Below are 22,208 nucleotides of genomic sequence, written 5' to 3'. Positions count from 1 at the left end.
TAGAATTTGCAGAAAGAAATGTTTAATCTCTCCTTCCTTCCTGCCACTATTTGAAGTCACTTGCAGTGATACAAGAGTATACAGCACCTCGGTATGTCTTATAACACCTTCTCCATTTACTCTCCTGCTCCATCCAGCCTGGACCTCTTACAACCAGATGTCAGCAGGATGGGCAAGGAAGAACATCAGAAACTTGTGTTCATGCTAACTGAGCAAGTCCAGCAACCCATTAATTCTCAAGTTCTAATTCTAGACCTGCTAATGACTTGCTATACGGCTTTGAATCACTGGATTTGGGATTTTTTTTTTTAATGGGTAAAGTAGAGAAGCATATACCGTGCAAAGAGGGGCAGAGTCTCAGGACAAGCGAATTAAGTGGTATTAAAATACTTCACAGCTACTTCAGTGCAATTTGGTAAAAGACTTTATTTAAAAACCTACCTTTTAGAAGTCTTTGATTTAAAATGATTTAATAGTTTTGTGGATGAAGTCACACTACTTAAACCTCCCTAACAGCAATAGAGATGATTGAAAAAAAAGGTGAATTGTGTCAATAACCACAACCAAAACCTCACCCACCGGCAGCGCTGTCACAGCACAAGCTGCTCAGGACCATGAAGCAGTCAAGTCTCCAAATAAGTGCTTAAGTGCTGCCCTCTAGTGAAGTCATAAACCCGTTTCAGCATCTAGATTTCTGAAATTCAACAAAATCTCAGTCCCAGCCAGATTTTAGCTAGATTTGTTTGTGACAGAAGAATCCTACAGCAAGCATCTTAATACAGTGTGCTTATGATTTAGTTTTACTCTTCCATACTAGGGTCTTTAGTTTAGGTTTAGCGCTGCAGTAAGGTTAAACACTGCAGTCAGTTTAACACCTCCAGAGCACATTCTGCTTTTTCCTCCGATTTGTGAAATCAAGTTCTCATCTTAAACGAATCACTGGCAAAGCCATTTTAAAAACCCGTTACATCAGAAAACACAATATTCTATTTTTAAAACAGTATGACAAGAATTTAACAATAGGCTCGTATATGTCAAGTTTTTGACAGGGTTCTAGAATTAGCTTTTTCTCATGCTCAGAGTACCTTTTTTGTAACGCCACTTTCACTGAAGGCTTAACGACTTCACTGCTGGTTACTGGAGCACCTTGGCTCTTGATGTTACTGCCCAAAAAGCTCCCTCATGTGAAGTGGAGAGACATATTAGCCACAATTTATTCTGAAAGCAGGGTTTTTATTGTAGCAGATTCCTAGTCAACTTTTTGTTCATGTATTCAAAAGGGAAGAGGCGGCCGCTTCTGGAACAAAGTGATCAGAGGTGCGATATTTGACATCAGATGAAGAACCAGCAACAACAGCTGTAAAGCAGTCCTTGCTAGGCAACCCTAACGGTATCAGAATTTCACAACTGATTTAAAAATCGAGTATGAAGTGATACTCAGGATGCTTTGCTTTCACAGAAAGGTACGAACGGGGTCTTCCTTAAGAATTAAAACCACATTACATACAGTTGTTTTTGTGACACGTGGGAGGCAGTAAGCACAACTGAGGGTGGTGTTTCTCACTTTTTGCCTTAGGCTATCCTTAAGCTATAACTGGCCTGTTAAATTGGGCTGAAGTACAACGCCTGCTTCAACAGGGTTTCAGGTTAATTTGCTCCTCCAGTCAGCCACATGCTGCCTCCAACCCAGCCTCAAACCTGGCTGGTGGAAAACCTCAAGCTAAACGCATGGAGCGGAGGTTATAGTTTACACAAAACTCCTGTTTTCTGCTTCAGCACTGGAATACTTCATAGGCTCATAATAAAGACATTGAAGCATTTCTTGAAGACATTAGCTTGAATGGCAACCGTTAAAATCTACTTAGTCATTTGCTTACACAAAACATTGGAAAAAGTTGAAACAACATGCCTGGAAACTGATCAGGTACATTTATTAAGGAACAACATTCAAAACCACAGATGTTATATTAGTATTTTTTAACTTCAATGTAAAATAAAAAAGACTTGTTTGATTTTGTCAGCATACTTGTATCCGCAGGTTACCACACCTGGGGAAAGATCAGTACAGAGAGTTTTGTTAGTATCTTCCAAACATTTAGCCATCACAGAATTTTATGCAAGCTTAACGTGCAGAAGACCTACCTGCTTCCAGTCTGAGCGAGTTTAGCTTCCAATCATTAACACATTTTGGGTCAAACAGAACTACTGTATTACTGTCAAGGCTACAGGTCTTTCCAGTTTCCCAAGAAGAGGTTGAAGTGTACAATGAAGTCGTATCTGCATGCAAGCTACACTTCAAATTTCAGTAATTTATGTAATCTAAATTTGAAATTATGCAGACTTGTGCGGGCACACTTACATGACTCCGTAACAGGATCAAGCCAAGTATCTGCCAGCCTACAGCTGGTTTTTAACAACACTGCCTATGAGTTTCATGTGAATATATCCAGATTTTTAAAACTGCTGTCAACAGGACTGGGCAGAAGTTTAGTTGAACTACCAACTCCCTGTAGGAGGAGTATTAGAAAAGCTGAGATTGACAAGACAAGCCTGAATCTTGCCCATCATGTGGAGCCTACTACATGAGTGATCCAGACAGAACAGTTCCAGATTACACTTCTTGTTGCCATCTATAAAGAGGCAGAGGTAGCAAAATGAAAATAAGGTTCCTCAAGACAACGCTGCCAACAGTTCTAGTGCTGCTTTTACCTCAGTTACTGGTCCATTTTCTCCTGTATCTTCTTTTAAAAATCTGAATAATGTTTCAGCCTGAAGAAAAAAAAAGTTGAGACAGTTTTAAAACTTTTCAGTAACCTGTTGAGTGAACAACACAAAGCAGCAACAACGACTCAGTTGACAGGGATGTCTGCAGCAATGTATGTTTTATAATCAGACATTAAAAACAAGGCTCATTCTCCAGAAGGGAGAGCCAGCTCCGCACTCAATTAAGTCATCAGGTGAAATTCAGATCACGAAGTCAAGCCTTATCATTTACCAGTCATCTGCCCCATCTTACAGAATATAAACATGTTATCTGGGATTAATGAACCTAACTTAGTACATACCTAAATAACAAAGCTTTGCCTTTGTTATTTGCTACAGAGAAAAAACCACTTCTGGGCGAAAAGTCCATAGATTGAGCGAGATAAATCTGTTTTCTTCTGAACACCGGGAAGTTTGAGAATACAGTATATGAAGGAATGTGTACCTATTGAGAAATAGGTCATTGGTTATAACAATTCGGAAAAAGCCACTAAAATTCAAATTGAAGTACAAATTTAAAATTGAAGGTCAATGTTAAGTTCAAATGTTCAGTTATATTCCTATCCTAGAGTTCTACTGGAGAAATGGTGCAGAGAACACACTACGAATCCAGTTACTGCAACTCATTTATTTTTAAGTAATTACATCTAAGCAGTAAAAATAGGCTTCCAAGCCCTCAGATTAATTCAATACTTCCACCGTTGGCCAGAATTCTGACAAGGCTGGCAAAATTTTGAACGAGCTACGAAAAACACCACATAGTCAGTCCCTTACAGTTAGCAGCTGCTGAAAATTCACATTTGTTGCTGAGTTATATTTACAGCACTGAAATAAGGGCATTTTAAAAAGGGAAAAACAAAAGGTAAACTAGACTGTAAGATATTTTCAGAACAACTCCCCTGAAGAAAAAAAATTATTTCCTCATAAATGTACAGTATCCTGTACATGTCCTGATCTGCTCGGTCTAGCGAATTTTGCAGCATCCATATCTGCTCAATATCAGTTTTATTATGTTACCAGGAACATTTTTGATCAAGATACAAAAAAAACCTTGTACTAAAGAAGCTGAACATACCAATTTGACAGCCTCATCAGTTTCACGGGAAGCCACTGCCAAAATTTCCGTGGTGGGATTGAAGGTCACACATGTAGCAGATGTAACTAGGTTCATTATGGCTTTAACTGGTTTAGGATGGTTTTCTTTGAGACAGACATCAGTAGTATATAAATTTACAACTCCAGAAGCTGAACTAAAAAAAGAAATTAGTAAAGACTATACCAAGAAGTAACATTTACAGTACATATTACCTTGTCATCTATAGCCACCGTTCAACTAAAAATGTAATTTCCAATTATTTACTGGAGTTTGTAACAATATTTTGTTTGGAGCTTGATTTTGCTTTGGAGTTTATAACAGTATTTAGTGGAGGGGGTTGGGTTTTGGTTTTTTTATTTATATAAGAAGAGACACACTTAACTGCGGAGAGCCTTGATAAGCCCATCTCTTACACAGCATGAATTCAAAGCAATGAGAGCTTGGTATCAAAAGATTCTGAAATAGTTTCAAGCTTTTTGATTTTTTTTTTTTTTAATGCCCTGTAGAGTAAGTCCACTTAAAAATCCTCTTCTACAGTGGGTTAAGAAAATGTGTACTGTACTTAAGTATTTGCTAGTCTCATTTAAAAGAATTGATACGCTAGCTGAAGTTGCATCTCGGTAAGTATACTTGGAGAAACACAAAGCTTGTGGCTTTGAGCCGAGGCATCTTTTCAAATGCTAACATGCTATCTTGCAGGAGCCAAATTAGGAGTATAGGAAAGAACTAGAAAAGGGGGAAGACCCCGAATCGACATTTGTACTACAGAATTTGTGATTTCAGTCAGTACGATTTCAAAATTAACTGCTAAACCCGTATATGGCAACAGTAACACATTAGGAGTGACTTTAGAAATCCATGGAACAAATTAAATTCTCATAAAGCAGGCAATATTCATCTATTCCCCTCTATTCTAACCTTATTAAAACCAAACTTATTCCATGTTCCTACACTCTCACCAGCCACCAGTAAGTTTACTGAAGAGCTTCAAAATGAGATAGGAAGAAGTTGTCAAATCCAAGTCACTTACCCACATGCCACATACTGGTTATTTTTTGAAACAGCGATGCACTTTCCTTCCAAAGAACCTTCATCTTCAAATTTATGTAAACACTTTCTGCTTCTCACATCCCAAATGAAAACTTCGCCTTCCTCTGGTTGCAGAATAAAGTAGAAGATTATAGAAACCATATATACAGAACACATTGTTTGTCTATTTTGTTAAAATAGATTTCATTAGATGACAACTATTAGCTCATTTCCAACAATCGAACATAGGGTATTTTTTACAAAACCAAATAAAGCCATACTAAAATAGTTAACTCCATTCTTTAATGATTGATCACTTGGTTGTATTTTTAGGCCAGATACTGACATAAAGTCTTTTATTGTTTTACAAAGATGATTATATGACTTATAAAAACTTATGCAATTTAAATGGAATTATGATTAGTGCTGTTGGAGAGAATACTTACTCGAATAGCTATATATTTTACTGCTGTCTGGAGTGAAAGCAGATGCAGTGCATCTTCCATTTACCTTCATAGTGCTAATCAGTTCCTTTGTCTATAGGATGAAGAACAACAACGGTGACAATGAATCTGCCAAAAATCTGTAGGAAAGTTGTTTCCATACTCCTGACCCACAAAAACCTTACGCTAGCTACACTGACGTCACAAGAACAGCATCAATGTTTTCAGTGCCTACAGACCAGAGCACAGGCCGATGCTCATGAGTCCGTGATCAATTTATTATTGCACAACTACAGCTAGTTCAAGAAACACTCATTTGCTCCCTCGCTGAAGGGTCTTCATTATAGAACAGAACTGAACTTTCTTTTTAAAAAGTATTTTTCCCAGTAAAAGTTTAAAAGAAATCCAGCTGCCATCATATGGCATTTTAAAATTTAACTGGAAAAATTCTGTATGCATCATGAATCACAGCAGACAGCATGATTCATGAACACGGTACACCAGCATGCACCAGCGCTATTCCCAAAAAAGCAGTCCTGTATTTCTTCCGCCCTCAGATGCCTGTTTCCATGCCGAGGCCATTCCTTTTGCCAGCACAGTGTTCGTGCAATCAGCTGAAACACACCACTGACATACGACTTTTTCCAGTGACAGCTTAAAACCCCGTGAAACTCTGGCCTTAGCTCCACCAGTCCCAAAGAGAACTGCATAGTCAGAAAAAAAATTCTCAGACACCCCAAAACAATTTTCTAAAGCTACAGCTGGTTGATTCCGCAGCTCATTTTTGAAGGCTGTCAGAGTATGCGTCATACCTTTGTTTCAACTGAAAGCTAGATTGCTTTTCAGATTAAATATAAGCAAGCAGATTCGAAAGGAAAAAGGTACCAAGAAGCTGAAGCTACATGAACCATGAAGAGAAACTACCTTCATTGACAACAAGTGAAGGTAACCTGAAGTTCCAGTTAGAAGCATAAATGATCCATCTGGAGAGACCTCGAAGTTTCTGAGAAATCTTTCCTCCACACCTTTGAAAAGAGATTCAGAACTTCAAATTGGCATAATTGATTCTTCTTCCTCAGCATTCAGAGGTATGATGAATATGAATAAGACCTGACTCCACTTCAGCTTTTCATTTCTGTAATACACTGTCACAGTAAAGCTACAACTCAACCTTGTTTACGTGTGACAATTAACTTTTAATACCCCAAACTAAAGCTAAGGTACTCGAGTAAAGATCCCTGAAGACAAGTTAAAAATATGACCTCCAACAATTTGCTGCATTTCCTTTTAAAGCAAATTCATATGCCATCTCTGTTTGGGACAGCTTCAACTATGCCCAGACACTTACAGGACTATAAAACGTACCTCTTACTTTCTGTATAGGAATAATACTTCCACTCATCATGTCATACACAAAGAACATTTTATGGTGAGTACCAGTGGCTATAACTTGTTCTCCATCAACACTGAAACACGCCTTATAAATTGGAAAACTCTCTAAATAGATGCTCTGTATTCTTGGATTCCTTATACCATCAACCTTCAAAAAAACAGATCATCATATTAAGGAACATACCAAATACTTTTACATACAAAATTCGCATCAACTAGCCAGCACAAGAGACTTAAACAGTAAGAGGTACACCAGTTTGAAGCATTAATCTCTTCCTCTCTTCTCAACCTACAAATAACCTGGCTCTTGGCTCCTCACCCCATATATCGGGCACTCCCAGCCTTCCTGGATATACTTCGCACCTCTTGCCCATGCTTTGTTCAAATAATCACTTCTATTGTGCCTTTCTAAACAGAAACATTTGCTTCGCATTTGTCTTTCCTGCAGCCCTGAGGGAGCGTCAAATTTGACTGATACTGGGCCATGCTGAAAGTTCCTAAATAGAGTTATGATCTTTAGTTTTCTGAGGAGCAGGGCAGGAGTGTCCCAGCACGAGTAGCTTCCTGCTGCAGTACAGTCTCTCCACCCCCAAAATGATTTCACAGCAATTTACGGGTTTAAATGAAAGTGGACTGCTCCCCACACTACAGGCTTTACAAACAACTTAAGAAAAAAAAAAAGATCTCATTAGTCCTCGTCACTGCAAACCTTAAAACCAAACATTTTTAAAAACAAATCTTCACCTAGAAATTGTGATACAACTAAGTCTGCCTATACTCTGTAAGTGGTTGGTATGATGTCACAGGTGGAAATTTCTTCCAAGAAGATGCCTTCAACCAAGCCAACTCCATTGTAACCACAGACATTACAACCCCTGTGAGCACACCATCACAGGAGGAGAGAAAAGAAAGCCTGGGACGATAGACTATCTCAGGTATACTTATAAAAAAAAGATTCCGTATTAGTGGCCATTTACATAGCGTGGATTGAAATTCTTCACCTGAAAGAGTGACACAGATCGATCATGTCCAGCAGTCATAACTACTTGAGCAGACGGATGGAACTGCACAGTGACCAGCTTTCCATCAGCAAAACGTTCCTGATTAGCAGGCAAGCAGGTCCTCATCTAGAGCAAAGATCAGGCAGTGTAAAAAAAAAATACAACTTACACATTTTTGCTTATGATGACGAATAGCCAATTTAATTGCTCTTTATTCTACAAGAGCAAGATCTCAAACCCTATGATGAACTTTCAGACAGCATGACATAAGCAGAACACATGCCCAGTTAAGTTCGGCAAGTTGCTTCAATGCAGCAGGGCAGACATCAGACAAACTAGCTAGCCTTTCTACGGCCTTCGAAATTAACAGTATATGTAAAACTAGTTGCATTCCGACTCGTCTGAAATAGCTGTTGAAGAGACAGCGTGAGAAACACTCATTTAAGGCTGTTGCTTCTCAAAGACCATTTCAGTGGCCTCGAAGTTGCAGGAGAATTCCATCCTTCCGATGCAGAAATTAAAATCCTACTACAAGATGCTACTTTAGAGTACCTAAAATAATTCCTATGTCAAACAATACATCTCAATTTATTGTTTCATGCTTTCATGATGTGAACTATCCAATGTGTCCAACTGTTCACTCTTTAGTTTCCAGTTACAGAAACAAAGAAGAAATTCATATGATCACTAATTTTACTGCCCAAATCGCCACAAAGAAGTCAAAGTGTGCATACGGGTCAAACTGAGGTGGAAAGACAGGCTTGCCTTTACCTTCAAAATACCTCTTGGCAGGGACTCCGAGTTTGATATGAAATTGCCAGTCCTGCATAGCAGATCATCATCTTCATCACTGTCACCTAATTAAGACAAAGCACATCAAAAAGGCTAATTCCACAAACACTCCCACATCAAAACCTACAAATTCCTCCCAGAAACAAGTTAAATCAAAGCACACTGAAGGAAGGAAGGAATAAAGCATATTATCCAGCATATTATCATACTACTGAACCTGAGAAGACATCAGAAGTAATTGTTTTCTAAGAAGCTGAACAGGGAAACACAGAAACGCTTATTAGAATAGTAGTGGATTTATTTACTATCACTTGCAGTCGTTTTGGATTTCTTCCTGTTTTCTAAATCAGCCCAGGCAGGAACTCCTCCCATAGCTCGCTGAAACCTAGCAAGAGAAGGGGCAGGGGGGAGGAAGAGGAAAAAAAACACCAACTCTTTTGAGAAAGTAATTCCCTTCTATGCATTAAGTACTTACAAGGCATACAGTCACAATTTTGCAAGATTACTTGCGCTGAGAACACTACACAAGCTTTTTAAAGTTTCACTCAGCCTTCTCTGTTTTGCTGACTGTCCCGAGTGTGCAACTACAGCAAAGCTGACACCAAACCTTAAAGCACTGTTCTTTGGAGCAATACACGCCAATACCAAGACAACCCAAACACACCTAAAGTTCTGCTTTGCTGTCTGACTATATTCCATTTCAACTCATTCTTACATACCATGCTGCGTCAGCATCTTCCATCATCCTATTTACAGAGCAACGTATCACTACAAAAAATTTCTGGTATAATTCCCCAGAAGACAAATTAGTTTGTGCGCCTCTGCTAAAACAAGTATTAAACAAATTAGCCTAGACAATGCTAACGCACGTTTTATTTACTATTCTTAGTATAACTTTAGAGTTAGAGATACTGCAAATACTGCAAGAAGCACTAGCTTTAAACAGGCCACGTGAATACAGTGGGTAAAGAGGAAAGTGACTTTTAATGTCCAATAAATGCCTCTTATCTCATCTTAATAAAGTTAGCCACGAAAATATTAGAGACTCACTGTTCTTCAAGTCGTCTTTTCAGCTTCTTCTTAGTCAGTATCTTCTCAGCATCACTTTTCATGAAATCTTTCCTATACCTATGGGTCATGTCGACGCTAGAGGGAAAGAAACACACCAAACACAAAGATCATTCAAACTGAAGCCGCTTACAGTCACTCTTAGGCGTGACGCGGAACTCCGACCCGCAAACTTGAACTTACTTTTCCTCAGCCTCGTCATCTTCATCCACCCAGGCTGGCTTTTTAGACAGGAGTTTACCTTTTGCTTCATTTTCTGCTTCCGAATCGCTGGACCCTCTCTGGAGGCTTTCCCTCCCCGCAGCACTAAGCTGAAAACAACCGAAGGGGCCACGTCAGCCCAGCCGCGGGCTGGCGGCGGGGACCGGGCAGGGGCAAGGACCCGAAGCAAGCACCAGCCCCTGCTCGGGACCGCGGAGAGCGCCGCCTCCCCGCGCCCCCCGGGCCTCAGGGAAGGCCGCGGGGCAGGAGCCAGCCGCCCGCCGCCCGCCGGGCCCCGAGCCCTACCCGCTGGGGGCCGGCCAGGCGCTGCAGCAGCTCGCCCTCCTCCACGTTGAGGCTGTCGCCGAACACCAGCTCCTCCAGCTCCCGCTCGGCGCCCGACGTGCGGGAGAGCGCCTTCAAGTGCCGGGCGCGGCGAGCCGCCTCCCCCGCCGCCGCCTCCTCCGCCGCCTCCGCGCGCGGCCGGAGCTGCTTCACGATTTTATTCGTTTTCTTCGCCTTCTTCATTTTCGCCGCCGCCTCCTTCCTCCTCCTCCTCTGCGCCGCTGCCGGGCCCGGGCGAGGCGCTCCCGCCGCGGGCCGCATCGCTCCTCACGGGGCCGCCGCCCGCCGGAACCGGAAGGCATGCCCGGTGCCCACGTGATCGCCTGGTACCGTCTCCCTCGCCCCGCCTCCCCGGGGCTGATAGGCTCGCGCCGCTGCCCCTCCTCGTCCCACGTGACCCGGCCACGCTCCCCGGCCTCAGGACGCTGTCACGTGACCTCCTTTCTTTGCCTTCCTCTCCCCCCCCCCCCCTCCCCCAGCCCGCGTTCCACGTGACGCGGCCCGCGGCTGGGCCGCTCCATCGCGCGCCCAGAGGGGTCCCGCGCCCCGTGCGACAATCGACCGACCGCCCCCCCCCCCTCCCCCGGCGGCCCAGCGGCCGCCCCGCGCGTGCCGCCATCCACCCAAAGGCGAAGCGAGCCGCGGCCGGGTTGCTTTTATCCCCCCGCCTCTGCCCTGCTGCTGAACCCCCCCCCCCCTCCTTTTCCGGATGGTTTCCCCCCGGGGGGGGGGGGGGGTACGGCGAGCGAGGAAGCCCCAAAGAGCTGGGAGCCCAATGAGGGCGCGCGGTGGGCCGGGCGCCGCGCGTGCGCAGGGGCGTTATGCTAATGTTGTTGATACTCCGGCGCAGGGAGTTGGGTTCCTTCCTCCGGCCGGGCGAGGGGCTGAACTTCCCAGGCCGCCTCCTGCCCCGCCGGGCCCGGCCCCTCGCAGGGGGAGGCGGCAGGCGGAGGGGGCCGAGCCGAGGGGAGGGGGCAGAGGCAGCGGGCGTCTCCTGCCCGTGAGGGCCTGATGGAAAACACAAAGGACCTGGTGAGTACCGCAGCCCGCGGGGGAGGCTGCAGCCGCGGCGGGGGCCGCCCGGCCGAGGGGCGAGCGGGGCTCTCGGCGCCTGAGGGGAGCGGCGGGGTGCCCGCGGGGGGGGGGGGGGGGGAGCGGGGAGCTGAGCAGCCCCGCTCCGTGCCTGTGCCGGGGCCGGCCGGCCGCCGCACCTGTGTGGGAGGGGAGCAGCCCCAGCACCCTCCGGCTTTGGGGGGGGGGCGGCGCGGCTCTGCGGGGGGGGGGGGGGCGGTGCGCCAGCGCGGGGCGGGGGGCTCGGCCGTGCCGGCCCCCCGCGGGGTGCGGAGCGGCGCTGGCTTCGGGCTGGCTTTGTGCGGAGCGCTGTCGCGAAAAGTTTATTGCGGGCAGCCCCGCGGAGCCGAGCCGTCCCGCGGAGCGGGGGCGGCCCGGGGCGGAGGGGCACACACACCACCCCCACCCCCACCCCCCCCCGGGGCGGAGGGGCACACACCCCCACCCACCCCCCCCGGCGGCGGGGGGGCGCGGGGGGGAGCCGTGGGTGGGCGCTGGCAGCGCCGCGAAGGCTGTCACCCGCGGAGGCGGGCGGCGGCGGCGGCTCCCCCTTTGTTGTGATCCCGTCTGCTGGCGGGGGGTGGGTTCCCCCCGTCCCCTCCCCTCCCCTCCCGCTTCCCGCCGGCGGTGGCGGCCGGTGGGAAGAAGCTTCGGGGCGGGCGGGCGGGCCCGGGCGCGCGTTCTCAGGGCGTCCGCTGAAGCCCCCGGGTTTTCGGCAGCTTCCTCCTGCGGTTGAAGCCTGGAAGGTTTAGCCTTCCAGCCGGGCGCCTTGTAAGTGCCGTGCAGCGTTCTTTGGTACCAGCCCTTCAAAAGTTTTGGATTCTCCGCCTCCGGTCCCCCCGTGTCCCCCGTCCCCCGCGCAGGTTCCGTGACTGTTTATATTGTGACTTCGTTGTCAGTGTGAAGAGCGGTGAACCCGTGAAACCAGTTTCACTTTCAGGTTGTTGCTGGAAATGTTCTGAAGTGTAGCAATTTCTGTCCAGTGTGGCTTTAAAAAAAAAAAAAAACCAAACCCCAAACCCTACTGCAAAGCATATGCTGATGGTGGTAGCAACTACTGCGTGCAAAAAAGTAATTAATTTTAAAATAACGATTTGAAATGTGGGTGGCAGCCCTTGTGATTTTTCCCATCTAAAACCAGTCAAAACTGAAAGCCGCAGGGCAGTCTTCTGTGTGCTAAATTAAAATTATTTTGCAGGTTTGAAAACCTGCGTTTACCTATTTGTTGTGTTTGTTTATAACAGTCCGCTTTCGACTCGTAAGGAATGGAATAAAAAGGCTGTGAGAGACTAACCTGGAACGTTGCATGGGAACTAAAACAATATATTCCTTTTAAAAAGCACTCAGAACTTGGTGGGTTAGTAGTCTTTACTCGTTGCTTCTGCCTAGGGATCGTTTTGTGGAAGCGTGTCACGTAAGCTGTAGGGAGACCTAGCAGAGGTATGTGCTCTCCTAGGTGGAAGTTACTGTTTGTGCCACAAGAACAGTTTAGGTGTTGCTCTTGAGAGTGTGTGGGCTCGTGCACATGCGAAAGGATTGTAGGCTGAAAGTAAGAATTCTCTTCGTTGTTGTTCCCCAGAGAGCTAGATGACTGTGGCAGTAATGATAAAATAGTGTACAAAAGTTCCCTCCCATTGGCTTTCAATTCTCTTACCTTCTAAAATTTGATTTAATTTTGCAAGGCTTTTGATACCTTCTGCAAACTACTACTGCATACCTTCATTTCTCAGGTAAGTCAGTACACTCTGGGCATGTGTGGTGTTTTGCTGAATCTGGCTCTGAGCACACGGAATGAATTCTGGTGTTGAAGACTTTGGTTTTGGGTTGGTGGTGTTTTTTGGTTTTTTTACATTTAAATTGATTTTTTTTTTTTTTAAATGGTAACACAGTGTTTAAAGTGAAATATTTGCCTCTTCCAGATACTCCTGTAAGGGCTTTGTAGAAACATAATGGAGTTTGTAACAGATTTTCAGTTTTCTCAAAACTCGGATATTTCACATATTAATCATCACACACCCCCTCCAAAATTGCCTGCTAATTTGATATATTTTTTTATGAAAGAGTCTCCCCTCTTGTGTGAAACCCCCTGGGGAAGAGGCTATGGACAAAACCATTGGCAAACAGCAGAAACTGGCTTCAGACAAAATGCTGTCATACATAGCAAATGAAGAGACAGGAAAAAACATTTCTGTAATTTTCCAGCAGAGATTTTACTTATAATAAGAGTGGAAGGCACATTTCCAGATAGAGGTGAGTTGCTTGTATAAAAAAGTAAGTTTGGTTGGTTCTGATTTCCAGGAATCCCAAGATGTTTAGCTTTGGGGGTTTTTTGTTTGTTTGTTTTTAATGAAAGCTGAAACTATGTTCTCTTTAAATTGGTACCATGTTTGAATTTTCTTTTTTTGTCATGCTGTGAGGCACAATTAGACTTCAGTTCCACAGGGGGCAATTATAAGTAAATTATTTTGGCTAGCTTATGTTCAGAAGAGTTGTAATAAATGAGTTCCATCGTTTTGTTTCCTTAATGCTAACATCCAGAGCTAAAGCTAAGCTTGTAGCACAAAACATTGATGGACTTTTGAAAACAAAAGCTGTGCGTCAAATTTAATACCAACTTGGAAATACGCTATGGGAAATGCACGATCTGTTAAGGATATGTGATTAAAGTAAATGTGTCTTATCACAGACCCTTGGCTTGAAGGTTGTGGTGACCTCATTGTTGACCTTGGCCTCAAATACCATCTGTCCATAGTTCTGTCACGTTTCTGGGGGTTAGAGCTGTATATGGAAAGTGATGCCTATCTGTATAGGTGCCGCTAGGCCTTTGTTAAGCTACAGCTCTTGTACTCAAAGCTCTAAATTGCTACCTTTCTGAATTCAAGCACCAAATTGAATCAGTGGTAACACCAACCATTTTGAGTGGTTTGAAACCTTTCTGTGACTGTTCTGGATCATCCTCCTTTGGCCAGGGTGCACTTATTTCGGGGCAAGAAGTTCGGTTACTTAATCATGGGGTATGTTTTGTAGCAAGTTTTCACCTTCAAAACGCTTTCTCATAAATTTTGCCAATACTTGAGCGTAGTCATCATCAAGACACTAAAGCAATTTCCTGAGTAAGTATTTGATGTCTAATTAACATTAAATAGTTTTATTTTGTGTTTTGGCCATGCATTGTTCACCCTTTGTGACCAACTTTTTATGCTGAAAGAGTAGCTGTTACGCTCAAAGAACGTATGCTATAATGTGCTGACCAAATTCGACTGTATGTATATAGCACTGTATGTTAAGAGAGTGAGAAACTAGTTATTTTTCATATTTGTTTAGAGCTGCCTTCCTGCTTTTGGGGGAACCGGTTTCCTTAACTATATTCTTTTATCGTACCATTTGCCTTGTGTAATGGTTAATTAAGAGTATTTCTTAAAAATACATTGTTGCCAAGTATTCACAGGGAGGAGAGGAAGAACAGGAAAATGGGAAGTTGGGCAGAATAAGAAAGCAGTTCTTAAGAGTTACTCTCTCCACCCATCCCTTCAATAAAGAAAAGTATGCAAGAAAACCCCCAAGCAAATAGTCATACAGGCTTATTTGCCAGTCCCGCTTACCCTAGACTTTGTATTGCTCTGTCTAAAAATCTTTCCTGTTGAGGAACCGGTAATCTCATTAGGAAAATAAGCCTTAGCCAGTACGCCTAAAAGTTTGTCTTGTTCTTTTGTTTGTGCATTGCTTCTGCTTAATATACTAGTAGACTCTCTCTTAGTGGTGGAGTTACTTAAGCTACTGCTCTTTCGGCATTAACCGGCTACAAGGTTCTAAGTTTTATAGTAAGCCAGACTCTCGCTCAAAGCATGTTTTGCAGGTAGGCAGGATGCTGCTCCCTCGCTTCTTAGCAGGTGAAGAACACCGATCTGGTTCAGCTTTGAGGAAAAGACAACCTCCTCAGCGTGATTTTTAGTGCTAAATCCAGCTTCTAAGAGTAGGGAACATTTTATTTTTTTTTCTACTCTGCCTGTGTTGTGAAACATGGATTGATCTTACTGTGGTTGTAATTGTTAGATCAAGTTACTACTACTGTTAGTCTCTGGTAGCTTTTTTGGGTGAAGGACTGCGTTCTCACGGACAGCGTCTCAAAATTCAGTGGGAACACCTTGCAGGGTAATAAGCTGTTCTTTCTGAGGCTTCCATTCATAGAGGTCCTGTAGCTACCATGGTTAGGTGCTTTCGCTGCTGCTCATCACTTGCAAGAACTCAGCAGGAATTGCAGGCTGCTGCTGTTACCGAAGCAGCTGCTTTATCTCAGTTATGGTTCTGTTTGAGGCATATATTGTCCTTTTTGTAAGGATGCCATCTTTGACCTTTGAGTTCAGAGTTGTACCCCAACTTTTTTCCGTTTCAGACGTTAGACGGGGTTTGCAGAAGAATGGGACCTCTCAGTTCTGCAGGAAGGCTCGTCAGAGACTCCACATGTTGTTCGCTTGTTTCTACAAATGCTGTCTCTCAACATGGGTTGAAAAGAACCTTAGTGGTGTTTATTATCAAAATAGAAATGTTTTGATCTGCTCTAGCAAAATTCCAGCATAGGTATTTGCATATCATCTTCCCTAACTTTCACCTACTTCTGCGCACAAAGTACTTAGTATTTTTTTTTGTTGCAAAACTGTACCTTTTCCACGTCTCACAAAACATATTTTGAGTAGTTTCCCCAGAATTACAATCCACATGACAACTATAATTTATGTAGGACATTCTTAACGTTAATTTATCTGGCAAACGTGGTCATCTTCTGGCAAAAGCTTGGATAAAAATGCTTTATAAAAACAACAGTATTTTAAAACAATAAGCAAAGCTGCTGTTTTGAATTGCTCATAACTTGAACTGGGACAATTTGGCCAAATACAAAGTAAATGGAAAGGTGATATATGAGACCTGTTTTGACAGCGTAGTTAAACTCGACAAACTTGATGATTGCTTTTTAGGAACCTGTATAAAGCTGAAGAATGATTTTTGTAGTAGAGGACCCAATTTTCCGTACAGAAAGTGGAAGTATTTTTTTTCTCATCTGTGGATATTTTGGCAAAGAGGGCTTGGCAGTAATATCGAGGTTCTAAATATACATGATGCAAAAGAACAACAAAAAAAAGAGCCAGCTGTGCTACCGTGGTGTCTGCAATTGTAATCTTGCACCATGCTTCAACTTGCCTAGAGCAGCCTGTCTTCCCTTCTGTGCCACTGGTCCTTCATCTCGCCTCCAACCTCCCGTTTCTTCTTTCACCTTCCCTTGCAGTGGGAGCAGTGCCGGCTGTAGAGTTTCTCGACTGTAGCATCGGGAGTTGGAGGGACTGGGAATGGGCTGCACTTCTCTTCCTCCTTCTGAGCTGCTACAGCATTTCAGATCCCTGCCAGCAAAGCAACTGGGCAAAGCAGAACTGCCGTGTGGGTCGAGAGTTCTCCAGTCTGGAATGGAAAAGGGATGTCTCTTTGTACTACCTTGTCCTAGTCCCTCGGACTACCTTGTACTGCAGCCTCCGCTAAAGGGTTGAAGTCCTCCTTTATGTGGGATGAGGCCCTAATCTCTCAGTGAAATCAGATCAGCTGACTTACGGAGGATGAGTTGAATGAGGAAGGAGGTCCTGCCCCTGGGCTCTGAAACGCCACTAATACCTGTCCATAATACTGGAAGGCATCATGGTGTTCTGATATTGCTGTTGTGAATGGTTAATATGGTATTGCATTTTTTTTCTTAGCAGAGACTGTGGTCAAGGAAAGTTAAATATTGTGAGACATTAAGGAGCTCATGAAATCTTGAGGAAGATGATTAGTCTTCATGTTCTGATCTGTAAATTACTGGCACTGTTCGCAGAACGCTGTATCCATGGCAACGTTGCGCTCAACTTCTGCCTTCGTCTACACACACGTGCACACACAAACAAATAACTGACCTTGCATCTTGTTGGCTAATAGCATCAGTAATAGTGTACAGGTAAGACTTGTTACCAGTGCAGGTCAGGACTAGGTTTTGTTCTGCCATCGCTCAGTGTTTCCCCTAATGATTGCCACTGTTGCCCTAGCTGCTTCAGGCAGATGTCAGTTCCTTCAAGGAGATGTCAAGTTATGCCCCAACCTAAGTTTTGATTGGTTTTAATATAACTTTGAATTGTTGGCCAAGGAATGTGTGCATAATTAACATTATACTGACTTTTGTTTTGTTTCAGAGCTGCTTTAAGTGTTTTAAATTTGTTTACCTTATTGCATAACTTTTTGTGCTTACTGGTTTTTGGTTTTGGGTTTTTTTTTATTTTTATTGGATGCTAGGACTGGGTCAGTGTGGAAATCAGTTTTCCCTTTTAACTAAAAGGAAATCCTTCCATAATAGGATTTAGTCAGATTGCAAAGGAGAATAGAGAATATTATAATAAAGGGATGGCATGGCAGAAAAAGGCTCGGATGAGATCCAACAATAAAGATGTTCAGGCCTATACTCTCTAGGAAAGGGATTTGGGGAATTACTGTGAAGGAAATCTTAAAGCTATGAATCCAAATGCAATTTAAGAAGGAAAAGTCTGATCATATATTATTATTATTTTTCTGTCTACAATGACTTTTAAATAAAATCAGCTCTTGGGGAAGGAAGTAGAGGCAAAGGCTTCCTTAATGTTTTTTCTGTTTTCTTGGCTGTACTTCATTCTCCTAACTTGTGCCTCCATTGTAGAATTTTTCTTTGTCTTCTCTTTATCTGTTATTTCCTCTCAAACTTAGTAGATACTGTTAGGGATAATGGAAATACGTTGAATTTTTTTTTTTTTTTTTTAGCTTAATGAGGGCAGCTCACGTAACTAGCCTTGTTTCAGTAGAGCTGTGTAAGATATTAATAAATTGAAAATTGTCACTGTATTAAAATGCATATATTGGATGCGCATCAGAAAAAAGACATCAGTTAATCTATTGTTTATACCTCTTTAACGTCTTTGCTAGAAATTGCTTAACTATTATGCGTTCTTCAAAATTGTATGTTTTTATTTGACCTCAGGTTTTTTGGTTATAGGAAAACTATTATATAACAAGTTTTCCTATGTGACAGTGGCAAATTAGTCACCTTTCTATCTTTTAGCATTTATACAGACCCTATTGCCATAGTAACTGAGCTCTTCATAATTGTTAATGTATTAATCCTCAGAACATCCCTGTGAGGTAGAGAGGTATTCCTGTTTCACACGTGAGAAACTTGAGTCATAGGGAAACTGAGTGATTTATTGATAACCCCACAAGGCAACGAGAGCAGAGATACACCCTCATTTCTGTTCCTGTGGTATAAGTGCCCTCCTGGTCGAACTGTCTTTTCTCTGCCCAGCTTTCTCAAATGAATGAATTTTAGTGAAATTGGCTGCAGCCATCTGGAATGTGCTCATTTGCATATAAGATCTGTGTGGCTGTCATTATTCAGCACATCAGGTTTAATGAACTCTGAAGACACCAAGAAAAAGAAATGTATGGGCTGCTACTGTGTATTCTCAGTGGATCGTGAGATAGATTTTTCTTCCTGTGTATCACAATACCAAAAATTGGCTACTCTTGACTATACCAATACTAATTTAATTGGCAATGTATGGCTCATATCTCTGTGCTGACAGAGCAGTTTTAGTACATCTACTTTTGAAGGCTGACTTTGACCTTTGAAACTTTTTAAGCTTGACTTGGAAATATTTGCATTCAGAATGCTCTGCTATTCTTCGGGGTTTTTGTTGTTTGTTTGTTTGTCTTTAATTTTTAGACAGAACATACTTCACGAGCAGAAAGGAAAAGACGCGATTCATTCGGGATGTTTGACGGTTATGATAGTTGTAGTGAGGACACCAGCAGCAGCTCCAGTTCAGATGAGAGCGAAGAGGAGGTTGCTCCTTTGCCGTCCAGTCTCCCAATTATAAAGAACAATGGACAGGTCTATACTTACCCAGATGGCAAATCTGGCATGGGTAAGTATGTGGTGCATGAGTACAGAGAGTTTGATGTTTATGTTTTTTAGCCTGTGCTGTGAGTTGTGAGGGTCCAATCCCAAATGTTGGTCCCGCCTGAAAAGGGACCGAAACAGCTTGAAGGGCTAGGGTTGGTTTGTTTTGGGAGGGGGGAATTGTTTGGTTTTTGCTAAACTGAAACAAGATAGATTTTGAATCCTGCTGTCGGGAAACAAATAGTATGGGAACATCTGCCCTCCCATCCAATGTGTGTTGTGTATATATGCACATGCATGTTTATGTTCTCATGTACATTGTTTTTATTCTTTGAGCTTTGAGGAAAATGTCAGTGTGTTCTCTCTATGCTTGGGCATATATTCTCTCTACCCTTTATGTTATGTATACAATATATTAAAATATATTTCTTCCTATACTAGGAAAACTTCGTTACTGCTCCTGTATAAAGTCTGTTAGTGTATACCTGTTTACTACCCACTAGCTCTGAGCTAGAGTATACCGGGAAAAAAATTTAAAAAGGGAAGATTGCTTTTATCATCGGGGGAAAAAAATATTTTAGCCAAAATCATTAGTGATTAGCAGAGCTCTCTCTGGGTAGAATCTCGGTATTGTCTCATTGGCATAAGTTGGTCACAAACTCTTATTCATCATGGAACAACTCAGTGGGTGATGCTGTCAACCTCTGAAGCGTAAGATTCCTGCTAGAAGAGAATATTGGTGGGCTGAGGTACTTCGGGTATACTAATCTATGATTCAAAAAAGAAATCTGGTTTTATTTCCGGTCGGAAGTATTAAATATTTAGAGGAAATCAAGATTGGCAGGCCCAGATTCAAAGCAGACGTGTCCTTGCGAACCATGAAAACACAGAAATCGGCTTTAGCTGATTTAGCTGGGTCATTCATTTCTACCAGTGGTAAAATTAATAGGGAGCAGAAAGGAGGCACCCTTTCACCAAGGAACTTGAGGTCCTTAGTGTTTCACTGACGTTTGTGGTGGTGGTCTTATTTTAAGTTATTTTTCTATGCAATTCTCTTCAGAGAATTCTTGCACCAAACAAGAAACTGTTCGGTGGTGCCACCTACAGGACCTTCCTTATGTTGCCTTTGTTCTGAATTTTTCCTGAGGTCTTTATCACACTCTTAACGTTTGGCTTTTTCTCTCCTCTGATTAGCTACATGCGAGATGTGTGGAATGGTTGGTGTCCGTGACGCTTTTTACTCTAAAACAAAACGCTTCTGCAGTGTGTCATGCTCTAGAAGCTATTCATCGAACTCCAAGAAGGCCAGCATTCTGGCCAGACTTCAGGTAGCGGTACAGACACCATTTTCTTTATATACTTATTATAGTCTGTCTTTGTAAAACATGTACACTTGTAGAACTTGCCGGATGTTTTAAGATAGGTCAAGTTTCTTAACACATTAAAACTTTCACATAAGTGATTTTGTAAGCCAAAACTCAAAACTGTATCAGTAATGAACAAATTACTTTGCTTAGCAGAGCAAATTACAGAGAATACTGACTCCTTATTTCATTTCTGCTGCAGTGGCCCTTCTGCAAGAAAAAGATCAGGAAAAATCTTCAGCCTACATATGTAGTGACTTGAAATTCCATGCATCTCATACCCAAGACACTTTCTGGCTTTAGAGAGCATAAAGGTTTATTTAGCATTGTTGTGTTTTGTTTTTGAGGGTTTTCTTAACTATATAGATTTGCAAAATAGGTTTTGGTCTGTTCACTTAAAATATTAATACTAATAATCGTGAAGGTATATTTGTAATATTCAAGAAAAGAGATAGAAATGTCAAGAAATATTATATCCTATCTCAAATTCATTACAACAAATGCCAAGAAATTGCATTGGTGTAAATTAGATTCAAAGTTCTTCCATTTGACCTGCTTTTAAAAGATACCTTTTTTTCAGGTAAACAACAATGAATCTATAATGCTGTTCAAGTTGGAATACTAGTCATCTTTTGGACATTCTTTGCTACTGGTTTTTCAATTTATTTAATATTACATGTAGTTGTGTATACTTAGTCAACTTCTATTCTGTGTTGTTCTACCAGAGATATGCTACAGACCTATGGAAATTTCATGATGGGAGTTTGGAAAGACTTTATTTACTTAGCTTTTTTTTGTTTTAGGGTAAACCTCCAACAAAGAAGGCAAAAGTTCTACAAAAACAACCCTTAGTGGCTAAATTAGCAGCATATGCTCAGTACCAAGCAACTTTACAAAACCAGGCAAAGACTAAAGCAGGTAATGGCGTATAAACAGAGCTGAAACACATTCTTGGTAATACAAGATTTGTGGCTCATTAGCAGCTTCCTAAATAAAATAACTTTCTCTTAGCAGCTGTCCCTGTGGAAGGTTTCAGCTGGGGTAACTACATCAATAGCAATAGCTTTACAGCAGCTCCTGTTACCTGTTTTAAACACGTAAGTATTTTTCAATATGTGCTGTCTATTTGTGTGTGTGAGCATGAGAGAGAGAGAGAGAGAGTCCATATTAATTCTTGAATTCATTTTTGCAAAACATTCATATCCAAATATGTTTATTGGCCTTGGACTGTGAAACGTAAACTGTGTTAGTACGATTACTTTTTAGATAGGTATGTTTGTTTTTATCTGTCCTTTAAAACAATTCTGAGTGCTATCAGTTGCTGTCATCATACATGCTCTCATAAACAAAGAAAAAAGTAAAAGGAGGACCCGTAAACACTTGTGAAGCTTTTTTTCTCACATTCAAGGTGCAAAATCATCGAATGTGCTACAGAGTATCAAACCAACCAGGTCATGCAATGTTAGAAAAAGTTACAAAAGGCTTTCTAGATTGATTCAGGCTTGATCCATTATGTTGAACTGATCTTCTGGTTACATATTTGGATTTTTGGAAATTTTTTTCTTAGTTTTTAGTCACGTCCTCCCTGCCAGTCGTGCTGCCAGGTAGTGTAGAAATAGAGGAAAATGAAGGCTTTTTATAAATCTGAAATTGAGGAGCTTGGTTTTCTTTGTATTGGAGTTACAGAAATTCCGAACAAGA

The 22,208-nt window shown here is 42.4% G+C and overlaps 2 protein-coding genes across 10 annotated transcripts in view; one reads left to right on the top strand and one right to left on the bottom strand.

The window, feature by feature from the left end:
- Positions 1-1,914: 1,914 nt before the first annotated feature.
- UTP18 (UTP18 small subunit processome component) lies at positions 1,915-10,395 on the bottom strand. Of its 2 annotated transcripts, XM_076353650.1 has the most exons (14): positions 10,092-10,395; positions 9,768-9,895; positions 9,567-9,662; positions 8,822-8,901; positions 8,496-8,581; positions 7,725-7,850; positions 6,697-6,871; positions 6,256-6,356; positions 5,335-5,425; positions 4,890-5,013; positions 3,839-4,013; positions 3,066-3,208; positions 2,710-2,769; positions 1,915-2,048 (listed from the first exon to the last, which is right to left on the bottom strand). In XM_076353650.1, the coding sequence occupies exons 1-13, from the start codon at positions 10,389-10,391 to the stop codon at positions 2,745-2,747; spliced, it is 1,650 nt and encodes a 549-aa protein (XP_076209765.1). In that variant the 5' UTR covers positions 10,392-10,395; the 3' UTR covers positions 1,915-2,048; positions 2,710-2,744. The 2 variants fall into 2 exon arrangements, with proteins under 2 accessions (XP_076209765.1, XP_076209766.1); XM_076353651.1 differs by lacking the exons at positions 6,256-6,356; positions 6,697-6,871.
- A 639-nt stretch (positions 10,396-11,034) lies between these two features.
- Positions 11,035-22,208, top strand: part of MBTD1 (mbt domain containing 1) — a 38,776-nt gene continuing 27,602 nt past the window's right edge. For 2 of the 8 annotated variants that reach the window (XM_076353531.1, XM_076353538.1), the window contains exons 1-5: positions 11,035-11,162; positions 18,967-19,168; positions 20,338-20,477; positions 21,311-21,425; positions 21,519-21,604. In XM_076353531.1, the coding sequence (XP_076209646.1) occupies positions 11,142-11,162; positions 18,967-19,168; positions 20,338-20,477; positions 21,311-21,425; positions 21,519-21,604 (564 nt within the window). In that variant the 5' untranslated portion in view covers positions 11,035-11,141. Of the gene's footprint in view, positions 11,163-12,885; positions 12,932-13,262; positions 13,452-16,942; positions 17,179-18,966; positions 19,169-20,337; positions 20,478-21,310; positions 21,426-21,518; positions 21,605-22,208 lie in introns of those variants that run through there. The other 6 variants (XM_076353536.1, XM_076353535.1, XM_076353537.1 and 3 more) reach the window with 6 other exon arrangements.

The sequence above is a fragment of the Aptenodytes patagonicus genome, chromosome 16, assembly GCF_965638725.1.
Source record: "Aptenodytes patagonicus chromosome 16, bAptPat1.pri.cur, whole genome shotgun sequence".
In the NCBI taxonomy this organism is placed as follows: domain Eukaryota; kingdom Metazoa; phylum Chordata; class Aves; order Sphenisciformes; family Spheniscidae; genus Aptenodytes; species Aptenodytes patagonicus.
The sequence above is the reverse complement of the archived record's forward strand: the minus strand, read 5'-3'. Positions and strand labels throughout refer to the sequence as shown.

Bases quoted from the DNA above. Each gene is read 5' to 3' on its own strand.
- UTP18 (XM_076353650.1), bottom strand. From the start codon at position 10,391: ATGCGGCCCGCGGCGGGAGCGCCTCGCCCGGGCCCGGCAGCGGCGCAG. The intron at 8,902-9,566 runs GTGAGTCTCTAA...TTCTCTTGCTAG, and splicing joins AAAAGACGACTTGAAGAACA to GTTTCAGCGAGCTATGGGAG. The intron at 6,872-7,724 runs GTGAAGAATTTC...GTTTTTTTGAAG, and splicing joins GATCTGTGTCACTCTTTCAG to GTTGATGGTATAAGGAATCC.